This window comes from Pagrus major, chromosome 5, assembly GCF_040436345.1.
Source record: "Pagrus major chromosome 5, Pma_NU_1.0".
Classification (NCBI taxonomy): domain Eukaryota; kingdom Metazoa; phylum Chordata; class Actinopteri; order Spariformes; family Sparidae; genus Pagrus; species Pagrus major.
In genome coordinates, this window is record NC_133219.1 from 27,649,141 (window position 1) to 27,670,553 (window position 21,413).

Below are 21,413 nucleotides of genomic sequence, written 5' to 3' on the forward strand. Positions count from 1 at the left end.
TAAGTTGGCTAGTGAGTTAATAAGTAGATTGTGAGTTAGTAAGTAGATTAGTGAGTTAGTAAGTTGATTAGTGAGTTAGTAAGTAGACTAGTGAGTTAGTAAGTTAGTAAGTTGACTGGTGAGTCAGTAAGTAGACCAGTAAATTAGTAAGTAGATTGTGAATAAGTAAGTAGACTAGTGAGTTAGTAAGTAAATTGTGAGTTAGTAAGTAGATTAGTGAGTTAGTAAGTAGACTAGTAAGTAGACTAGTGAGTTATTAAATAGATTAGTGAGTTAGTAAGTAGATTATGAGTTAGTGAGTTGACTAGTAAATTAGTATGTAGATTGTGAGTTAGTAAGTAGATGAGTTAGTAAGTAGACTAGTAAATTAGTAAGTAGACTAGTGAGTTAGTAAGTTGATTAGTGAGTTAGTACGTAGATTGTGAGTAAGTAAGTTGACTAGTAAATTAGTAAATAGATTTTGAGTTAGTAAGTAGATTGTGAATTAGTAAGTAGATTCGTGAGTTAGTAAGTAGATTAGTGAGTTAGTACGTAGATTGTGAGTTAGTAAGTTGACTAGTAAATTAGTAAATAGATTGTGAGTTAGTAAGTAGATTGTGAATTAGTAAGTAGATTTGTGAGTTAGTAAGTAGATTAGCGAGTTAGTAAGTAGATTGTGAGTTAGTAAGTTGACTAGTAAATTAGTAAATAGATTGTGAATTAGTAAGTAGATTGTGAATTAGTAAGTAGATTCATGAGTTAGTAAGTAGACAAGTAAATTAGTAAGTAGACTAGTGAGTTAGTAAGTAGATTAGCGAGTTAGTAAGTAGATTGTGAGTTAGTAAGTTGACTAGTAAATTAGTAAATTGATTGTGAGTTAGTAAGTAGATTGTGAATTAGTAAGTAGATTAGTGAGTTAGTAAGTAGACAAGTAAATTAGTAAGTAGACTAGTGAGTTAGTAAGTAGATTAGTGAATTAGTAAGTAGATGATGAGTTAGTAAGTAGATTATGAGTTAGTAAATTGACTACTAAATTAGTAAGTAGATTGTGAGTTAGTAAGTAGATTGTGGATTAGTAAATAGATTAGTGAGTTATTAAGTAGACTAGTAAGTTAAGAAGTAGACTAGTGAGTTAATAAGTAGATTAGTGAGTTAGTAAATAGACTAGTGAGTTAGTAAGTAGATTAGTGAGTTAGTAAGTAGATTATGAGTTGGTAAGTAGACTATTAAATTAGTAAGTAGACTAGTGAGTTGGTAAATAGATTGTGAGTTAGTAAGTAGATTGTAAGTTAGTAAGTAGATTGCAAGTTAGCAAGTAGACTAGTGAGTTAAGTAAGTAGATTAGTGAGTTAGTAAGTAGATTGTGAGTGAGAACGTAGCTAGTGAGTTAGCAAGTAGCAAGTGACTTAGTATGTAGCGAGTGAGTTAGTACATAGCTTGTGATTTAATAAATAGGTATATAATAGTAATTAGCTAATGAGTCAGTTAGTATGCTAGCTAATGGGTTAGTAAGTGGCTTGAGTTAGTAAGTAGATTGTGAATTACTGAGTAGATTGTGAGTTAGCAGATAGCTTGTGAGTCAGTAAGTGGGCTAGTAAGTTAGTAAGTAGCTAGTAAGTTATTTAGTATGCTAGCTAGTGGGTTAGCACGTAGTTAGTTGTCTTTTATTAACATTAAGATTGGTTGGTTTGCTTGTGCCTCCTTCTGGCTGCCACATTGTCCTTAAAGTGAAGAGAGATGGCCTCTCTTCAGAGTTCTACCAACTCTTCACAGTATAGCTTCCCAGCACGAAATTATGGAAGCCCATTTCTGCCAATCTAAAGTTTGTTGATAATTCAGTACGTCACTTAGTAGCCTATTTATGACATAATATGTTGTTATCATAAAAAACAAACCATCGTAATAAAAACATTAGGTTAGTGGGTTTCCTTTTTGGCAGAAATGATACCACACATGATAGCTATGTCCTTCATTTCCAAGAGGCTGCCAGTCATCCTGATTGTGATTGTGATGTGTTTATAGTAATAATTTCAACATACATATTTTGTCACAGTGAAGGAGCGAAGTGTAAGCTATTGATACAAAGAGATACGAGAGCTACCTTTTTATGATTATTTTATTTTATTTATGTATTTATTTTAAAATTTTTACATGCATATATATGGATAACATGCTTCGTTACGCACTGCATGAAGTGGATCATTAAATCAAATTTTATTGTATAAAGCAACTGAATTAATAAACATAGTGTGTTTGAAGTAGCATAGTGACTGCTAATATTCACATGTTGCATTAAAGGATTATACCGTATCTAATTAAACAATAAAAATGTGCATTATTTGGGTATTTTGGAACTATTGGTTTATAGGTTCACTGGGATGGTGTGGCTCAGAGCTTGTAAGGTAAAAGATTTTCTCCAAGACTGATATGATCTAGCCTGTCACTTTGAAATTCAGACTTTTCTACAACTATAACTTGCATGAAGGGCTGTCAGCGCAGTGAGAGAACATGCTTTGAAATTTCTGTCAAAAGTCTGAGGCTGATTAATGGGGAGAGCACAGAGAAGTGGAAAGAGTAAAGCTGCATCTTTGTATTTTTTTCACGCAATTTTCTCACCACACTTCCGTCTAACTTCAATGCCATCATATTTCAGCTCCACTATCCATATTAAATGCCAGCCGTAAGGTCAGACCATAATGCAGACTTAACTAAGCTTGAAACAGATGTCACATCTGAACTAGACCAACTCCAAATGTGCATACAGGCATAATTTCAATTTTGTTAATTTCTCTTACTTTTCTCTTACACCTACTTTATATGTAAACCTATGAACTGCTTTTTATTTTTATTTAACGATAGACAAGGCTCTTAGATTCATAGCAGAGACCTTTGTTCACATCAGCTTTACATTTGATGTCATGTTTACAGCCTCTCTGATTGATCTCGGATTGATATGGAGCTGCCTTGTCAACTTTGTAGCGTGTCGGATGGCATAGACCCGTATTTACTTTTTTCTGACCTTCTCTGGAGCTCAGAGATCAAAATAAAACCAGTTCAAAAGCTGATTTTTGATCTGATATGAACCTCTATAGCTCTTGGAACTGTCACACTTTCTCCCACGAGGTTTCAACATGTCAAACTCTCCCTGTCATCTACAGGACCAGACAGATCATTTGTCATCATTTCAACATTAAGTACAATGAAAACTACAAACTTACTATAAAAAGTAAATGAGCTAAAATGTTAAGGTAGAAAATGAAAAACACATAGTATGAGCAACAGTACAGTAGACGCAAGGCTCAGCTTGATTCACATGCTTTGGGAAAAAGTGTCAGAAAACAAAAGAAACTGGATATCACTAACTGAAATGAACAGACATACTCTAAGTGCACCCCTGTCTTGTTCCTGCTCCAGTGCAGTGCTTGAAAAAGTGATTATGTTTAGATGAATAACTGACTTCAGGACAGACAAGCGGGAGAGTAAAACACATCATACTCACAGCGTAATTCCTTACATATCCCAGCTTTGGTACAAGAGAGAAAGGAGATTGTTTAACTACAGTCATCGGGGGGAAAATGAGAACACAATAACAACTTTGATGTTGCGTTTTAAGCACCACGTTGATCAAGTCATTTTGGAGTTTATTGCCTGAAGCTGTTTTTTTTTTTGTTGTTGTAAAATCCATGATTTATTTTTAAGGGTTTCTGGCTTTAATGTATTATGTATTACGCATTTTGTATTCAAGCCGAACCTGAAAAAGTAATGAGAGGGTTTTAACGTTGACATTTTTAAACAAGATTTTTAGTTAAAATGACCTTTCGATGTCTTGAGTCAGAATTAAGTGTAATAATTGCTGAAGCTACAAGAGATAAACCCCCTGCTCGCAGTATACAGACTATCAAAATGTCATGAAAATTCATTTAGCTCTGTCAGAAGCATAATATACTGCGTTTTTATATAGAGCTTACCGGATGATGTAACATTTTCTGGCAGCCATATTAGAGGCTCTCTGCTCTTGGCAATAACACAAATAGGCCTATAGGCCAGTAATTGCACATCTGAACCTTGCTACCCTACTGATAAGCCACAGTTTATTTGTGCTCTTTTTACACACAAAAAAATGAAAACTGCAAACTAAAATGACCAATTTTGTGTGTAAATAATGTTAGCATTTTTTCTAGTACACCATAGTAGCACATTAGCTAACCGTCAGTCTTACAAATCTTGTTTATCCATTAGTAAAGACAGACATTAGTTAACTGTACATCATAGGCAGCTACTCAGTGTGACCATTAAGATTGGTTGTTTTGCTAAATATTTTAGGTGGTTGTCTATAAATTAGGAAAACCTCTTTTTTATGCCTGAAATTAATGGAGAGCTCTAACAGTTCAGTCTGTGTATAGCGGTGCTCAATTTGGCTAACGCTACTGTGTACGCTAGATTTGGAAATAGCCTTTGACTTTGAGCCTGGTATCATGAAATTTTGTTAGTGTGTCTAAAAAAACAAGTAAGAAAATAGTTTCCCCTACAAACAGAGTAAAAAAATAAAGGATTTATGACTAGAGATAGGAAATAGGATATACAGTACACTAACATAGCACTGGAAAGGAGTGTTGTCAGGGTGGTAGAATGCAATTTATGTTAAAAAAAATGTTAAATTGTCATGTTCATTACAAGCATTTTATTTTTCCCCATTAACACAGCTTAACCATCTAACTTAACGCTAACTTTATTGAAAGTCATTTTACTTCCATAAACTGAAAGAAATAGTGCGCCATGTTGGGAAATACGTGTATTTATCCAAAAATCCTTACAAGTAACTTCCTGTGCAACAACAAATTATAGGTTTTAAATATCTGTTTGAGTTGTGGCAAATGAGATACATCACGTTGATTGTTAGCTTTAGACGTGTTCATATGGACAGATTTTTGAACTGGAACAGAGCTAGGCTAGCTGTTTCCACACAACCAGTCTTTGTGCTAACCTATGCTAGTCTCACCCCAACTGAAGCTGTGTACTTCACAGACAAACATCAGAATGCGATCATTCTTTTCATCTAACTCTTGAAAAAAAAAGCAAACAAGTGTATTTCCCAAACTGTCAAACTATTCCTCTAAATGTTTGAACCTTTTCAGCTGATGAAAACTCTGACAATAGCATCATGTCCAATTCAGGCTATTCTCAATAATCGTTCACCACATGGTAACCATAGATTTCACACTTACACATATTATCAGGATATATAGATTTGTTTCTTTATCACATGCAGTTGCCAGGAGATTTGTGGTATACTGTGTCTGCAAAGTCTCTAAAAGGTGTCATATCAAAGTGTCCAGCTGATAATAAGGAAGGAATTTTACCTTGTTTCTCTTAAAATAGGCTCTGCGGCAGGCAGCAAAGCACTTCTCACTGCAGAAGCTCTTCAGCTCGCTCCCCATGCTCAGAGAATAGCGTTTGACTCCGACCTTCTGGCACCAGGCGCACATGATCTGCACGTTGGATGCATCTTCATCTAGAAACAAACAACCGTCGGTGAAAGTGAGTTGGGATGGAGCTCAAGTTTCAGCATGTAATTTAATGAAGACAAACTACTACTCTTTCCTTATCAGATAATCATGACACCAATCATCTGAGAAGTAGTGTGTTTGAGGTTCCTTGACCATCCATTGAAATGAGACAGAACGTCTTACCCTTCAGTATAATCTTTATATTTTCCTTTTGAGGTCATACAACCACAAATGTGTCACGATTCTGGTGTCTCTGCTGCTTCACTTGGATTGAAAGCTAGCAGGCGAGGCCTCCGATTTGTTTTCATTCTAAAGTAAGGCAGCTGCGTTCATTATCTTTGTTGGTATTTTACCATCTATGGTGAAGAACCCAAAATATTTCCACAAACAATGACCCGCATGTCACAATTATCCTGGTTGTATTCCAAAAGCAAGAAAATAAGAAACCCTCTTTCAAAATCTTGTTGACATATGCAACAACCTTAGTGAATTACATTACATTACATTAATTACATTATCTCTTTTTAAACTACAGACGATAATCCTGGACATAAAGGCCCAGGTGTCATAAAGGCCCATTCCAAATACTTTTAAATTTGGGCCTTATTTTACAAGCCTAATATATAAGCGTCTTTTTCAAAAGATCCTTATTTGGTTTACTAGAGTTTCACATAATCATTAATAGCTGGAAATGCAAGAACTTTCATTCAACACTCAACCAACAGACTGTTAACCTTGTGGTACGTGTCTGATTCTGGTTACAGAATATGCTTCAGCAACAGGAACATCAATTATATTTAAATGTAAGTCTATGGTAGAGAATATCAACAAGCATGCAACGACCAGATGTATTAAACACAAGGACCAAAAGGCATTAACTCCGCTGATTCAGCCATGCTGCTGGGCTGGCTAAATCCGCTGAAGACTCAAGCCACAAAACCGCTGGAGGATTTATAATGAAGCCCTGCCATGGGTAAATGCAGCAGAACCGGATGAGCCAGGGACAAGGGAGGATGCCTGCTTGCGGCTGTGCTCTGTAGGTATTAGAGAACCTGAAGTGGACACAAGGATGTACTCTGATGATGCTGAGGGTTCACACAGGACACACAGAAGGTGTGGTCTCCCTGCTGATTACTACACCAGGTTCACAGAGAATTCTCATAGTTTTTGTAAGCCAGCAAATTCAAGAAGGTATTTGTAGGACAATTTAGACCACTTTACTCTGACTATGAAGTTACACAACTCTGACCTGATCTGAAGGTAACTCCACCCATCCATCTACCACTGCACACAGAGACACCAAGATCAGACCACTGTGTAATTTAGTTTTTTAGCTCTTGCTTTTTCATTCCCAAATTAGTCATGATGAGGGCACAGCAGAGAGAGAGACGAGGGAAAAGGAAAAAATTAAAAAAACATGAGGGGGAAAAGGAACCATAAATAAATAAATACATGTACATGTTTTTTTCCAGTGGCCCATAAGGACAGACTCATTAACAAACAAATATTTACATTATAGACAAGACTGGACATAAAGCGGAGCTTGGATGAAATAGAGTCATCGTCATACTGCTAAATTATGGCTGTGAGATGTTAATGAGACAATGAATTGCAAGGTGCCTGAAGATATTAACGGTCAAGTATAGAAAGTAAGTAGACAATGAATGAGCACAGTTAGGAATATGAATCAGTGATAATTAGTGGTTTTCTTTAAGAAATTCCAATATGAAAGTTTAAAATCATGTTATTGTAATTATGTATTATTATCAGCCCAAAAGTCATACTTGTGTCAAAGTAAAGATATTGTGTTAAAAGAGGCTATTACTTTGGTAACTGGTATCAAATGCACTTAAGTATCAAAAGTGCAAGTAGAAGTAAATTATACATATATTTATTTGTATACTGTATACTGTGTGTCCACCGTGTACCCATCCGGCTGATTATCGGATCTAATATTCAGCATTTTGCTGATTATTGAAATCATTGCTTGTTGATAAAATTAAGTAATTTAAAGTGTGTTACTCAGGAGTAACTAATGCTATCAAATAAATGTTGTGGAGTAAAAAACTAAATATTTGCTTCCAAAATGTAGTGTAGAGTATTAAGCAGCAGAAAAGTATCTCAAAATTATACTTGAGCACAGTAATTGAGTAAATGTACCGTATTACATTCCATTACTTATTTTTATGTAAATTTTTTAAAATTTAAGATATAAAATACAAAATATATGTAGAACTGAAATAGAAAAAAACATTATATTGCCAATAACAACTACTACAGTAGTTTTTGGCTGTCATGATATGTATGTGTTTAGGTGTTTAGGTTTATTTCTCAGTTAATGCTGAGTGCTAAATTCATGACCCGTGTGGGAAGGCAGCCTCAGGTTGTCCTTCCAAAAGACAAAGAGAAGGCTTTCTACAGAATAATTGTGGCTTTACGGGTCAAAATCTCTTTTGTCTCTTATGATTTATGGCTAGCCCTAAACAATCTCTGAGTAAATCTACAGCTGACCTCTGCACATCCCCTCTGGTGAGTGTGGGCAACAAATTATTTTTAACAGACCCTCAGTGACAGTGAAATGCCTCTTCTGTGGCAAACTGTGACTGCCGGTGATGAGCTGCGGGCTTTTAGTGCCGTCGCTGCTGCAATGAGAGAGATCCTCCGAGATTCCCTCCAGTATCTCCCAATTATCACATTATGACTATGCGGGTGTGAGGGTGAAAAAACGCAGGCCCATTAGTCTTTCACCCCTGCTCACCTCCTTATCACACGCTGGCCAGGCTTTTCACCTCTTGTTGAGCTTAATGGATCTACAGGGCCATCAGATTTTTAAGTACAAACTAACTCACAATTAAGGGAATAACTCCCCGGGGCCCTAAAGATAGCAACGTGGACCCAACATGCATATTTTATGTCTTTCCTCTCATCTGTGCTCCATCTCATTCCTATAGTCTCTCTGCCTTTTTCAGTCTATCTGGACTGTTGCCCACTGCAGTGATAGCAGACAAACTAGATTCATTCTGAGCTGGCTGGGTGGGTGGATCAGGGTTTGTACATTTCTTGGAATAATGTATGTACCACAGCGTAATAAACAGGATCGAAGGCCAACGTGAAATCACAACATCTTTCGCAGTGTCTCAACATTTTCATACAAAGAGACATCTTGAGTTGGAGTTGTTTTTGCCTTCCCAAATCCTGGCACCTCACAACAAGCCCATCTCAAAACACTCACATCTGCATGAAGGGGGGAAAAAACCCTGTCAGTAATTATGCAGCCTCCATACTAAATGCCACCATCATCCAGCGTACCTGCACCTCAAAAGGTCCTTTGTCGGATTCTGCGGGGCACATGAATAATTCAGCATATGTGTGAGGGTGGGGGGGGGCAAGTTGAAGGGGGTGTGGGCCGGGTGGTGGGTTGGTGCTGGGCTTTAAGTGGGACCACACCATCTGTTTCCCCGCCTAGGCAGGGCCAGCGGGGACTCCTCTTGGGCGATGCCAAGGCGGCTCGCTCCCTCCGCCGGGGCGTACCAACCTCCTGTGCCACAGCAGACGTAAGGGATAATGAAGCCCTCTGTCTGGCCAAGGAACGCGGACATTTCCTCAGAGAGTTGATGGGGTTATATTGACACTTGGGCAGGTGGAGGAAAACAAGGTGTACAGCAGGTAGCTAGCTCATTAGTCGCCTGTCCCTGCCTGGTTCGGAGGCTTTCAGGCCATCGCAAAGACAGAAAGTTTCCATGTTGCATAAACATTCAGTTTCCTGCTAAGTGCCGGAGAATAAGCAAGTAGGTTTAACTTTCTGTTCAGTTTCATCTGTCTGGAGAACAGCTGTGGATGAAGTCTCTGCCAGTTCTTCTACTTGGGTGTTTTGTGTGTGTGTGCGTGTGTGTATGTGCGTGTGTGTGTTTGTGGTTGAGCATTTGGGCGAATATATCAGCAATCTGCGATGGGCAGAAAATGACCTTGATCTTTTTGGAAATTTAAAATGTAGTATTGTTCAAACACACAAAGGGGTGAGTATTAACATCTGAAACTTTATGTACTGGCTCTGGAGGTCGACTTTTTTGTGCATTTAAGTATACTGTGAAACTGGATTTTGCTGCCAGATATTATTTTGAGGACTTGTATGAGCCTAAACTACTTTTCAGTCATCTACTATGAACTGTCTTTTCAAAAAGGTGCCGTGCTCCCTACCTGCAGGAGGCTTGATCAGTGGTGGGGGGATCATGGGGACTATGATGGGCAGGTTGCCATGTTCCTTGGTGCTGGGCGTGGAGGTGGACGGTGTGGTGGAGGGCTCTGTGACTCCGTTCCTGGAGGCTGGCAAAGACTGGGAGCTGTTGGCTCGATCAGGAGAGCCTTCGCCGCTCTCTGCTGAAGGTTGGATTTTTGGCAACAAGTTTTCTAGACAGGGGAAATTGAGCAAAATGAAACGTTACTGAACAACTGATGAGATGCTGTGGCACTCGCCACAAATCCTGTCATAATGTTTTTCAAGGTGGGCAAGGTTTAAATTTAAAGCCCCAAAATATTAGGGACTAAAAAAGCAACAGTAAAGGTTAAAGCTGCACTTAATTAATATTCCTTTATTAGCAGTGAATCAAATGAAAAAATGTAATGGGGTCCCTCAAGGAGACAAATCCACAGAGAATTATCATCCAATGCTGCACTGCCCATCAGAAGAAAAAAAAACCTTGAATAAACTGACTGATTGTAGAAAGACAAAGTTAGGGACTGTCTGGTGAACATCGCGTAATATTTAGCAGCTAATGAGTTGGATATTTCCTTCAGGACTTGGGCCCAATCCCAATACACCCCTTGCCCCTGCCATACCCTTCCCCTCCATTTTGCGCGATCATGGTTCAGGTGTCAGGTGATTCAGAATCTACAGGTTTGAAATGGGTGTACTCACATCACAAAGGAAATTCCCAACAGCGAGAAATGAAACATGTTTTCAAGTATTCATAATTTAGCAGACTTTGATCATTTGTCTGCCATGTTTATTTAAAAAAGGGTCTAGGCTTTAATTGTTTTTGGAGCAGGGAAATATGTGACATCAAAAATACAAAAGAAAGTTTAAGGCCTTAAACTTATACAACTTTGGCAGAAAGTGAGTTCAAGTAAGTGATGAGTTCATGGGGGGAGTGCCTACTTGTAATTAAAAGCTGTTTCAGAAATTAGGTATTTAAGGCCTTTAACACAATTATAATTAAGAGGTGTCACAATCATGTTTAACATAATGGATTAGCCACCATTTCATGATCCATTCATGAGCACTTAATATTTCTACTAATTTCATTACCTTTTCATGCAGCACATGATCCCATGGTGGATAATGAAGCAATTGAGAATGATGACTGCCGGGCCAGCCAGCCAAAAAATACACACATTTTTTAATAAATGAAAGAAAATGGTGCACTGTGTGTTAGAGTCCCATACCTTTGAGGACAGAGATGTGCTGCGGCGTCTCCCCTATGTCCAGGTTGTCAGAGTCTCTCAGCTCCACCTTGTCGTAACCGTACCAGCCCAGCAGCTCGTTCATGGTGTTCTCTGCAAAACTCTGCAAAACAAACAGTTGGCAAAGGTCTTCATACAAGAACCACTCTGACTTAAAGTGGACCTGCTTTGATGTAGACAATATCCTACTTGACTTGCAATTGTTGCACTGCAAGCTGTTACAGTAGTGATAAGCAGTGCTGTAGTAAATAAGTAGTTGCACGTGAAAGGTGAGTAACCTTTGAGAATATCACATAAAATATACATGTTACTCAAGCAAACATCTTTAACATTTGGAAACTATAAATGAGATTTGAGGTCACTTGTTATGAAAGCACATACAACAATCTGTTACTGCATTTGCTGTGCTTCTCCTGAGACCTTGACTTTAAGACTGCCTCCTTAGATTTGTCTACAAGACCGCATTTCTTCAACTAATTATCCAAACATATTGCCATGCGCCTCAATATCTAAAGCTGTTGCATGAGAAAACCACAATGTATTTTTTTCCTCCGGGTCTTATTCATAAGTGTAGGTCAACCTAATTGGGGCCAGCTCTGTCCAAATGCTGTCTTGTGTGTACCTAGACAAACTAATGGCCCCTAACACAGCACAATAAAAGAGGAGGATGATAGTAGAGTGTAATAAAGCCTCTGAAGGAATCGTATCACAGCACACTAACCAGCATAGAGATAATAATACAGTAGAATAAACCACAGCACAGTAAAGAAGACACAGTGAGATGAGGATTTGACTCATGAGGTTTTGATTCTTTTACAGATATTCCCACATCTCTCTTACGAAGTAGCACAGAGGTTAAATGGACCAGAGGGACCACCAATTTATGAGGCCCAAAGCTGAGACATCCAACAACAACATTTCAAAGGTTGCAGATAGTTTTTGTGTCAGGGCTGTTATTGAGCTATTCTATTGTTTCGTGAAAACAGAGATATTCTACTTCTTTATAATGATTGATATGGATGTATTTGCTTTATGGTAATCATTCATTCATTCATAGTTATCATTCTCAGTGGGTTTTGACCCCCAAAAGAAGCCCACTTACAAAAAAAAAGACCTGAACATACAGTACTGTTTTCCAATGTTGTTTCCACTTAAATAGCAATAGATTGTGCAGCATGAATTTGTAATGACTGACCAATCGCTGGGCTGAGAGTAACATCAATGTTCTCATCAAATCTCTGCAAGGAAGCGAATAAACCTGCTTCCCAAAACGTTGAACTATTGCCCTGAGTAGATTTTCGACATTTAAAGGTGTAATTTGTCAAATTCAGATATCTCTAAAATACAATACGCAGATGTCTTTGGCATAACGTCAACACTGTTGTTTCTTGACATTCTGTTGATAACGTTCTGGCCATTCTCACAGGTTGCTTCTTTAAAACTGAAACAGACAACTTTCTCCCCCTAGTGTTTCCAAGTGGTAGCCTATTAATGTTGAAGCCACTGTCGCAAAGACAGCTAGGTCTTTTCTGTTTTCCTCATGGTATCGACTACAAACAACACACGGTAAAACCTGAGCTTATTCATTCATTTACTCTTTACTTTACTAAAGAGACAAGAAAGCAGATGAAGTGAATAGTAAATAAGTAAACACAGTACACGACAAATAACAACAGTGCATTTCAGTGCACTAATCCATCATAGTGAACAACCAATCACAGTAAAAACACTAATATATGGTCAAATGATATTACAGCTGTCACTGAGCAGTAAATAACACGTAGCAAATATCATAATTCAGTAACAGTATGCCATTTCATGTCTTGTCACAGAGTGCCACCCAAGTTGCTTTGGGCAAGGTGGTGCCAACATTCTCCACCAGCACAGCAGTGCTGGTGGAGAATGTTGGCACCACCTTGCCCGAGAGTAGAGTGAGAGAGTTAATGCAGGTATGCAAAAATAAATAAAACTCTATGCAGGTGACACATAAAAGTACTTCCTCCATAACAGCTTCTCACAACACAGTCAATAAACACTGTACCCAAAACAAAAACATAACCCTGCTAATGCACACAGGCCATTATCACCACACACCTCTCAGCTGGAACATTCTGTGAAGCGTCTGTTCACTGAACCCTAAACTATGGTAAATGGTTCAGCTATCATTGGACTCGGAAACATAGATGAAAATGTTCTTTCTGGAAACAAACTATAGCATCAACTGAGGATGAATCAGCTGTAATTATCTGGTTTGTGTGATAAAATATTAGTCACAGGTCACTAAACTATAAGCTTACAGGAGACACTGGTCCTCCTTGTTCTTAAGTAATGTTTTCCACATACTGCTGCTGAATACATTTGTGAAAATATTTCTTATGATGATAAAGAAGTCAAGCGCATTTTTTTTTCTAAGCTAGACAGCTAGAATAATCATGTTACAGGCTCGTCCTGCTAAGGACAAACCCACTCGCCATGCAGTGATGTACTGTTCAGTACGCTGCTACCGAGTTGATCCACTCGTTGCCAATGGTGGGCTTGCTCCAGATCAAACTGACACGTTAGTCCAATCATTTATAGCAAGGTCAACTTCTACTTCTCTGTACGTTATCTCATGATGGCAGCAGTCGTCACTCATCAGTCACTTCATCAAGCAGTTAAAAGTCAATTACAAACAGCTCCTGTCGATATGTCAGAGCCGGAGCGATCATGTCGGAGTGGCTCAGCACCACCCAGCACATCTGACTCTTGACTGTAAGCTGATCTAAATTTAACAGCAAAATATACACACACACATCTGCAAAGAGTACGTGCATCTGAAGTTGTCTTGAAAGCTTTGCTATGTTCTGATGGAAAAAGTGCAAAAAGCACATTCAGATTGTGGTCTGACCTGATGTCCCCTTCTCTTTTAAAATATTTCCATCTTACACTTACATACAGCATAGCTAGCACCCGTATTTACTTTAAAGGTTCAGATTCATACTTTTATTTCGGGTGTCTACTAGAAAATGTTTGCATGTTCCAATGTTCAAAAAAACACAATATTTTTCTCGAACACTGCTGCAGCACCTCTATTCAACCTGGGAACGCTCCATTTTAGTGCCTGTCTCTTTAAGGCCTCTCTCTCAAAAAGCCCAGTCTAATCTGATTGGTCAGCTCTCACAGGCCTGAGGAGGTACTGCCCACGGTGTTTCTACATCAACTCTGCTGGTGCTTTTGCAACTACAGATGTGTTGGGGACATTTCTGAGAGGCAATGACTCGATAATTGTGACATCACAACCTTATGGAGGTTGTGACGGCTTGTTTGAAGGCACGGTTTCTAAACACGGCTTGTTCGCTTTTCTCCATGTATTGAGCATTTGTATACTTTCACATTATTTATATAGCACCAGGATCTGCTTTAATAACATGGACATGGGAATCTCAGTCTGTGGTGTTTTATACAAAGAGAGTGAGAGAGAGAAAAAAGTTTGAACTTGGCCGGCTGGAGATTGTTCACTCACTGCTGGAGGCAGGTCTGAAGTATTGATTCGTGATTTTCTGTGGGTGGAAAAGTGACTGTATCTGAATCCAGAATTTAATTTGGGCAAATAAAGTGCAACTACAAGGTCTCAGTCGTGATGGGTCTGATGTATTCTGGAGTATTCTCACAATAAAATACAACAGCTTTAAAAAAGGAAGAAATAAAAGTGTGGAATGGCTCATCCTATATGCAGACACAGTATGGAGCCCGCAGAGCCTGCAGACAACAGGTTGGTCCACTGAATCAACGACTTGATACAAATTCAATTAACAGAACACCAACACAAAGAGCAGTTTGGATATTGCTTACAGTGGTATTATAGTGAGAGAGATACAAGTGGGAATGAGCCCACACACACACACACACACACACTTGTTTAGACTGAGGCAGAAGTATCTCTTTGCATATTCGAGACAGTGTGGCACACGATAGGAGTGACAGGGGCAGATTTTCTCCTGCTTCATCAGCATATTCACTCTGTTTCTAAGCATTTTGGAGAGAAATTCATGATGTGTTGTATTTGTATCTGGAAGTAGTAGCGCTGCTCAAGGATCAGTTTTGCTTTGTTCAAACAAAGCATATAGTTTCTGCTATTCTTTGCAGAAGTGAATTTGTGAATAAGTGTGGAGGGACTCGGCCTTAATGCCGGTAAGGCATTATTAATGAAGAATGACAGGCGTTATTGATCTGCCTGTTATGAAACACCACTGTGGCAGCGTGGTCAATGAAAGTGCTCCGCACCTTTGCACGGTACAGGTCAATGATAGGTGAAGTCAAAGCACCATTTTTGTGGAGATGAGAACCCTGTATCTGCAGGATCATTTCAGTGCCTATCATGCGCAAACATTAACATCTGGAACTTAAGGTTAATGTCTGACAGTGTCAGCCTTCAACAAGGAAAGGATTCGCAGTGATTATTCACGGTAATTAAAGTCTAATCCAAACACTTATAATCTAAGCCTTTTTGTCACAGGGGTTTTTAAATGGTGGTAAAAGCAGTGAAGGCTGTTAATGAGGACAGCTCAAGTTTGCAGATGTGACAGCAGTGCTCGCTCTGCCTCAAGGTTCCTGGAAGTCAGATTTAGTACCACTTCCTGAGCGGAGCTAAAGTTAGGTTCTGACAGCTATATACACAACCATGTTTTTTCCATGGTGACACCCAGCGAACACATCTTAATAGCATTTTGCACCACATTAAGCAACAGAAACTTTAAACTATTTAAACTTTGGAGGCAGTTCAATGCATGCATACATGGGGGATCATATGAACTGGATACAAGAAATAGTCCACAGGTGTAGAATGGTGTTTCTGGGAGAGATTCTTTAAATAATTCTAATTAATTAGGTCAACAAAATGAATGATCTCTAAACAGAGAAGCAGATAATGCTCCAGAAGTTTTCTAATACAGTCACTGTATGTCGCATACATGGCCAACACATCTATTCTTAACTATTAACCAAAAAGTGACAATGCTCTGACAGACTCAAACATCGGCAAGTACCACTGTAGCAGTTAGTCAAGCTGTGAAGATGGAACCCAAATGAGTTGGAGTATAACCCAAGTACTCCTGAGTACAGCGGATGTAGCTGTAAAATAACCTCATCACAGTAGACAAAAACACAGCATCGCTCTGTCTTCCCTTCCTTCCTACCATCCTGTCCTCTGTGTCACCCTACTACTTTGAGAAAGTGGGAGTAATATTAAGAGTGGAATCTAATCCCAGTTGGCGGCTCATCAAAGCAGCGGCACCAACTTTGGCTCTGGGTGAGCTGTGGAGGAACAGAGAGGCAGCTACAGATGTCTATATGGTACACTGGGTGTATAGCCTTTTCATCTGGTTTAACAGACTAAATTTCTTTTTATCAGCTTTATTCAACACAAAGTCTTCTAAGAGAGTTGAACAGAACAGAGGTCAAAATGAATTGCAGTTTATGTTTGAAGCTGCCAAGAGATTTTTATTATGTATCAAGTCAGAGAAGTTCAAAAACTGCAACCTTTGTTAAAATGCATGGCCATGGGATGGTGACTTCAATGGGTCTGTCCATCTGTCTGTGCAAAACTCTGGCCCAGAGAACAACTTTCACAATTATTTTTGTTGAACCCTGGCCTTTTGTTTACCACCACCAACAAGTCAAAATGACACCTTCACCCATATTTTGGTCCATGACAGAGTAACCCTTCAAAAACGAAAGGCAGGAGCTATACAATTTGTAGTGGATATTCATGGTACCCAGAGAATTAATATAAACTTAAAAACGTTTTCTATAGAACCATCATCAGATCAGTAAGTCCACTTGTACACAAAACAGTATACACATCTAACTGACGGATTGCCGTGAAGTTTACTCAGCGCATTCATGCTCCCAAGAGTAAAGACCCTTTCCATTGTTGACACTCTATGAACTTTCCTCTAATGCCATTATCAGACTAGAATTTCATCCATGAAATTTACTGAGCACATTTCCCCCCCAAGATATCAGTGAGACTGTGCTCTCCCCTCTGATACCAACCTTGGAATAAACTTTAAATGTCTTTAACCCCACAGACGATAAGGCTCCCAGAATAGCAATTTCATCACCGTATTGGTTCATCCACTGGTATTGTGGTAAGGGTGGTGATGAATATTGCAGCCTGCAGGGGTCACGGCAGGCTTTACATGTGTAGTCTGATTTTGTGAAGAAAGCAGTAGAAATGGTAGAAATTGACTGAACAAAAATAATGATAGCAGGAACTGACTGCTTGCTAACAAATAAAAAATGAAAAGAGCCAAGAAATGATCAAAGACATAATCGAATCCTGTTTTCAAAGTGAGACTTGTCACTTTTGATTTTTTTTTAAATGGCGCACTCTTCTTCGTACAAATGAAGAGTTGGATTCATAAGTAATAAACGCACCCTTGCTCGGTTCAATAGACTCAGGGGTTTTGTTGCTACAGCCTCACTTGGTCTGGTATTATCAGTAGCTTAGCATGACCAGTGTACACTAATGTTAGCTTACTTTAGATAAGAATTGCTGTGTAACTGACAGTACTGAGTCAGTTTGCTAACTTTAATACGTGTCTTCACCTGTACTGGTGTTACTGTAAGTTTTAGAATTTAACATTATACCGCAACTATATGTAAAATCACTGCAACCCTGCATAAGTGATGGATTATGATACATATTTTTTTGACATATTTTTTTTTATTTTGTTGTACCTGTTATCTGTTCATGTTTACAAGATGGGTTTAAGATGGCCTTAAATGTCGTGTGTGACTGTAGGTTGTTACATTTTAAATATACTTGATGATTTGTTTTTTTCCTTTGATCACATTAATGAGCCAATTAATACCCAATCATTCTTCATTTTGTCATAACTGTACACAACTATGTATCATGTTAAGAAATCTGATTTATTCCACTGAATCCAACATATAGAAGTTTAATTATCATATACAATACATCTGGATTGTAATAAATCCTGCTTTAATGGAGCTCATTATATTTCGTTGATACTGTGTCAGAACAATTTTGAGACAACTTTGGTCTCTTTCAATTGAAATATGTTGGAAGGTGTTTCTAACATTTTAAGAATTATGTCAATATTGGATGACACCTGCTTGGTGTACCTTATAAACAGGCATCTCAATGTGCAAACAGTGTGTATGATCTTTTATGATTATTGTGTACTGTTAAGATTATATCGTCACCTTTTAAATCGTGCTGCCTCTACTGATGTCTTTGCTGTGCACTATGGGTTAGAAAATCTTATTTGATGATGATCTTTTCGTGTATTTATCTGCAAGAAACCATCAGCAGAAAAATACCCACGTTGTCCACTTTAGAAACACAGTTAAAGACAAGATACTGTATTTAAAGAGCCTTTACAGGATAATTACTGATGTAAAGACACAATTCACCAGCTGGCACTTCTCTGCCATATATTCAGCAGTGGATAATGATTAAAATACATTTAAATTCCTGCTTCTCCACAGACTTCCTCTTGTTTCCCTCCAGTAAGACCCAGTCATGGCCAGTCGGGCTTGTGGTAATGATGGTGGTGGGAATTGGATACCTTGCGGGTAGAAACCAGAGCAGGTCACTGTACACCGTGATAACATTCCCAAATCCACACGCCAAGTTTCCCTTTGCCTCCTCCTTCTCCTCCACTTTTCCACTCCCCTGATCCCTCTTTCCTCCTCTGCCTCTCCCTCTCCTCTGCTTTCATTTCCCTCTACTTTCCTTGATATCTGATCCAGCAGAGACACTCAGGTTACAGTTTTTACAGCTTAGCCAGCCCAGTGCTGTATACATTCCTTTCTCCACTGTTTCTTACCCCACTCTCCAGCCTCTCATATCCCCTCCATGCCCACTCCTCCTTCTGCTTGATTACTCACCATGGCTTACTTTACTGTGGCACACATTAAGCAGCCAGATGAAGGAAACACTGTCAGACTGTTTCAGAGGAGTATGATCCCTCACAAGGGCACATTGTGTGTCTGTGTGTGTGTGTTTTCCTCCAGCTTTGGTCTGAAATATTGAAGATGAGGGAAGAGAACAAACAGGGTCTATTTGTTCTGAACACTTGGAGACGAAGAATCAACGATTTGTCTACGGATAATCAATTCATTCGACATCACTCACTGGATTTACTGTTCAGGGGCAGGCTATTATCATGCAACCATGATATGGTGTTAATTAACTGCAACTCTGTAGGTCATACGGCTGGGTCCGGGTTTACAGTTTGATTTGTATTGAGGTTTAATACTCTCATAAACATGCGGTGACTTCATGTTATATCACATCAAAGCTCCCATTATGTCACAATAACAATGAATGTTTTTAAAGAGAGGCTGCAGCTATTTTCTAGTCCTCTAGTTTCTTTCTGTGGATCGCTATTTTACTAAATTAAATGTGTTGACAGTCGCTTGTGTGTGTGTGTGTGTGTGTGTGTGTGTGCGTGTGCGTGCGTGCAATAGGAGATGAAATTCAAGGTTTCGTAATGAGCTACAATCGAACTTGTTTAGCCTTCGAAAGTGTTTTGACACCTTAACCACATCTGCTGCTCCATTCAGTAGCTTCCCCCAGTATTGATGGAGATAACTGGAGAAGTCGCGGGAGAGTGTTGTTTTTCCCCACGCACCAACAATACAACACTATTGACAATAGTTTTTTTTTCTTAAAAAAATAAAATAAAATCACAAGCTTCTGACATTTTCATTTGGTCGGTTCAAAACACAGATCCACAATTTGACTGATTGCAGTTACAATTCAAATGACAAATGAGGCCGCTCTCATTAAAATGAGATGTTGAACTGACACATCTGCTCTCCAAAACATGTTGGAAGAGATGTCAATTCACTGAACCCTGAAGGATGACCCGTGTCACAGCATCTATCATCCAACAACTTGCAAACCTGCAAATAAAACATCATTTCTGACTGATGACTGGCACCATATAATTACCCAGTCAATCTGATAAATTACAAGAGGAGATATTTGATTTTTTTTTTTTTCCTCAGAATGAGTCCAAATAGATTTATGGCAATGAAGGTTTTTCTGTTGTAATGATAAAAATGAGCAAATAAAACCTGGAATTGTGTTAAAATATGGAAACACTTTATTGCTCATAAATATTTCCTCCACTCTGAATGCTCCACTGAGACCTCCTCAAGTGCTCCCCTGATAAGAAACAAGGAAATTTCTCCACGGAGAGACCCTGCCTGACACCCCTTACCATCACCACCCTGCATCCCTCCCTTCTGTCAGCAGGACCAGACAGCAGGAGGCTGCATGGGCTGACTGTTTCTTCACAAACTGAACACCATGAGAAATATTTTTTTTAATTTCATCAAGAAAAAAAATGCAATTAACCAGCAGCTATAATTCTATGTTTTTTTCTCTGGATCTCTAATGCATTGTTAGGTAACACGAAAGGACAACTCTGACAGGGTTTGCATCTGTTCAAGGTAGCTACAACTAAGGAAAACACCTACAGTTAATGTATGTGTGTACTGTAGATCACACTCCTAAAAACTGCTTTAAACAGGCTGCATTATCTCGCTATATTCCTGCTCCTCACTGCTCTGTGATGATAATAAATGCATCTTTGGCAGCTGAGCTCACCAACAAAGCATCCAGATAGTCATCAATGAAATGATTTTTTTTTTTTTTTTTTTAACAGTAATAGAGAAGCCGCGGTGACAGAGCGCGGCTGTTTTTTTTGGACAGGTCTGAACACAAAAAGGCTTTTATTCTAGGGACGTTTCAGGACCCGCTCAAAGCCAGCACCCTCCTCTGACAGCCTAAAAATCACAATATCCTCTGTTATTCCCGATGTGATCACCTGCATATGTGTCTCCAGCCAAATGTGTACAAACAATGAGGAGATGAAGACAAAGCGGACACACAGCCTCCCTCTCTCTCTCTCACACACACACACACACACACACACACACACACACACACACACACACCAGCCAGGAACACTTTCTTTCTCCACAATGAACCGCACGGAGCTCAGGGCTCTCAAATATCACAATGTGCACCGTGAAAAAAAAAAAAAATAGAAACAACGTGTGGCTGATTATTGGGATAGGATCATGCGGGCCCAGCGCGGGAGACAATGTGCTCTTGTCGAGTGCGTAAAGCTCACAGACGCACATCTGGATCACACGCCTCTGGGCAGCTGGGCAAAACACACACACGCACGCTCACACACGCTCTCACACACACACACACAAACACACGCACATCTCGAGTCAGAGGCAAACCCACGCAGTCGACATGAACCCGCAAAAGCATCGTGGATATGCGAGTGTTCCCCCATTGATTTATACTAATTATGCACACTGGCTGCCTTCCGTTGCGCCGTGGAGTAACAGTATTAATAGTAATAGTAGAGGCACTGTTGACGCCTTCACTGACGCACTGGATTTTCCATTAACTCTGGGCAAGCCGTGAAA

The 21,413-nt window shown here is 39.1% G+C and overlaps 1 protein-coding gene across 1 annotated transcript in view; it reads right to left on the reverse strand.

The window, feature by feature from the left end:
- sobpa (sine oculis binding protein homolog (Drosophila) a) overlaps nucleotides 1-21,413 on the reverse strand; it is a 38,124-nt gene that overhangs the window by 16,253 nt on the left and 458 nt on the right. Inside the window, 6 exon segments of the mRNA XM_073467298.1 lie at nucleotides 3,479-3,502; nucleotides 5,340-5,491; nucleotides 8,934-9,027; nucleotides 9,029-9,126; nucleotides 9,684-9,893; nucleotides 10,929-11,049. Of these exon segments, the coding sequence (XP_073323399.1) occupies nucleotides 3,479-3,502; nucleotides 5,340-5,491; nucleotides 8,934-9,027; nucleotides 9,029-9,126; nucleotides 9,684-9,893; nucleotides 10,929-11,049 (699 nt within the window).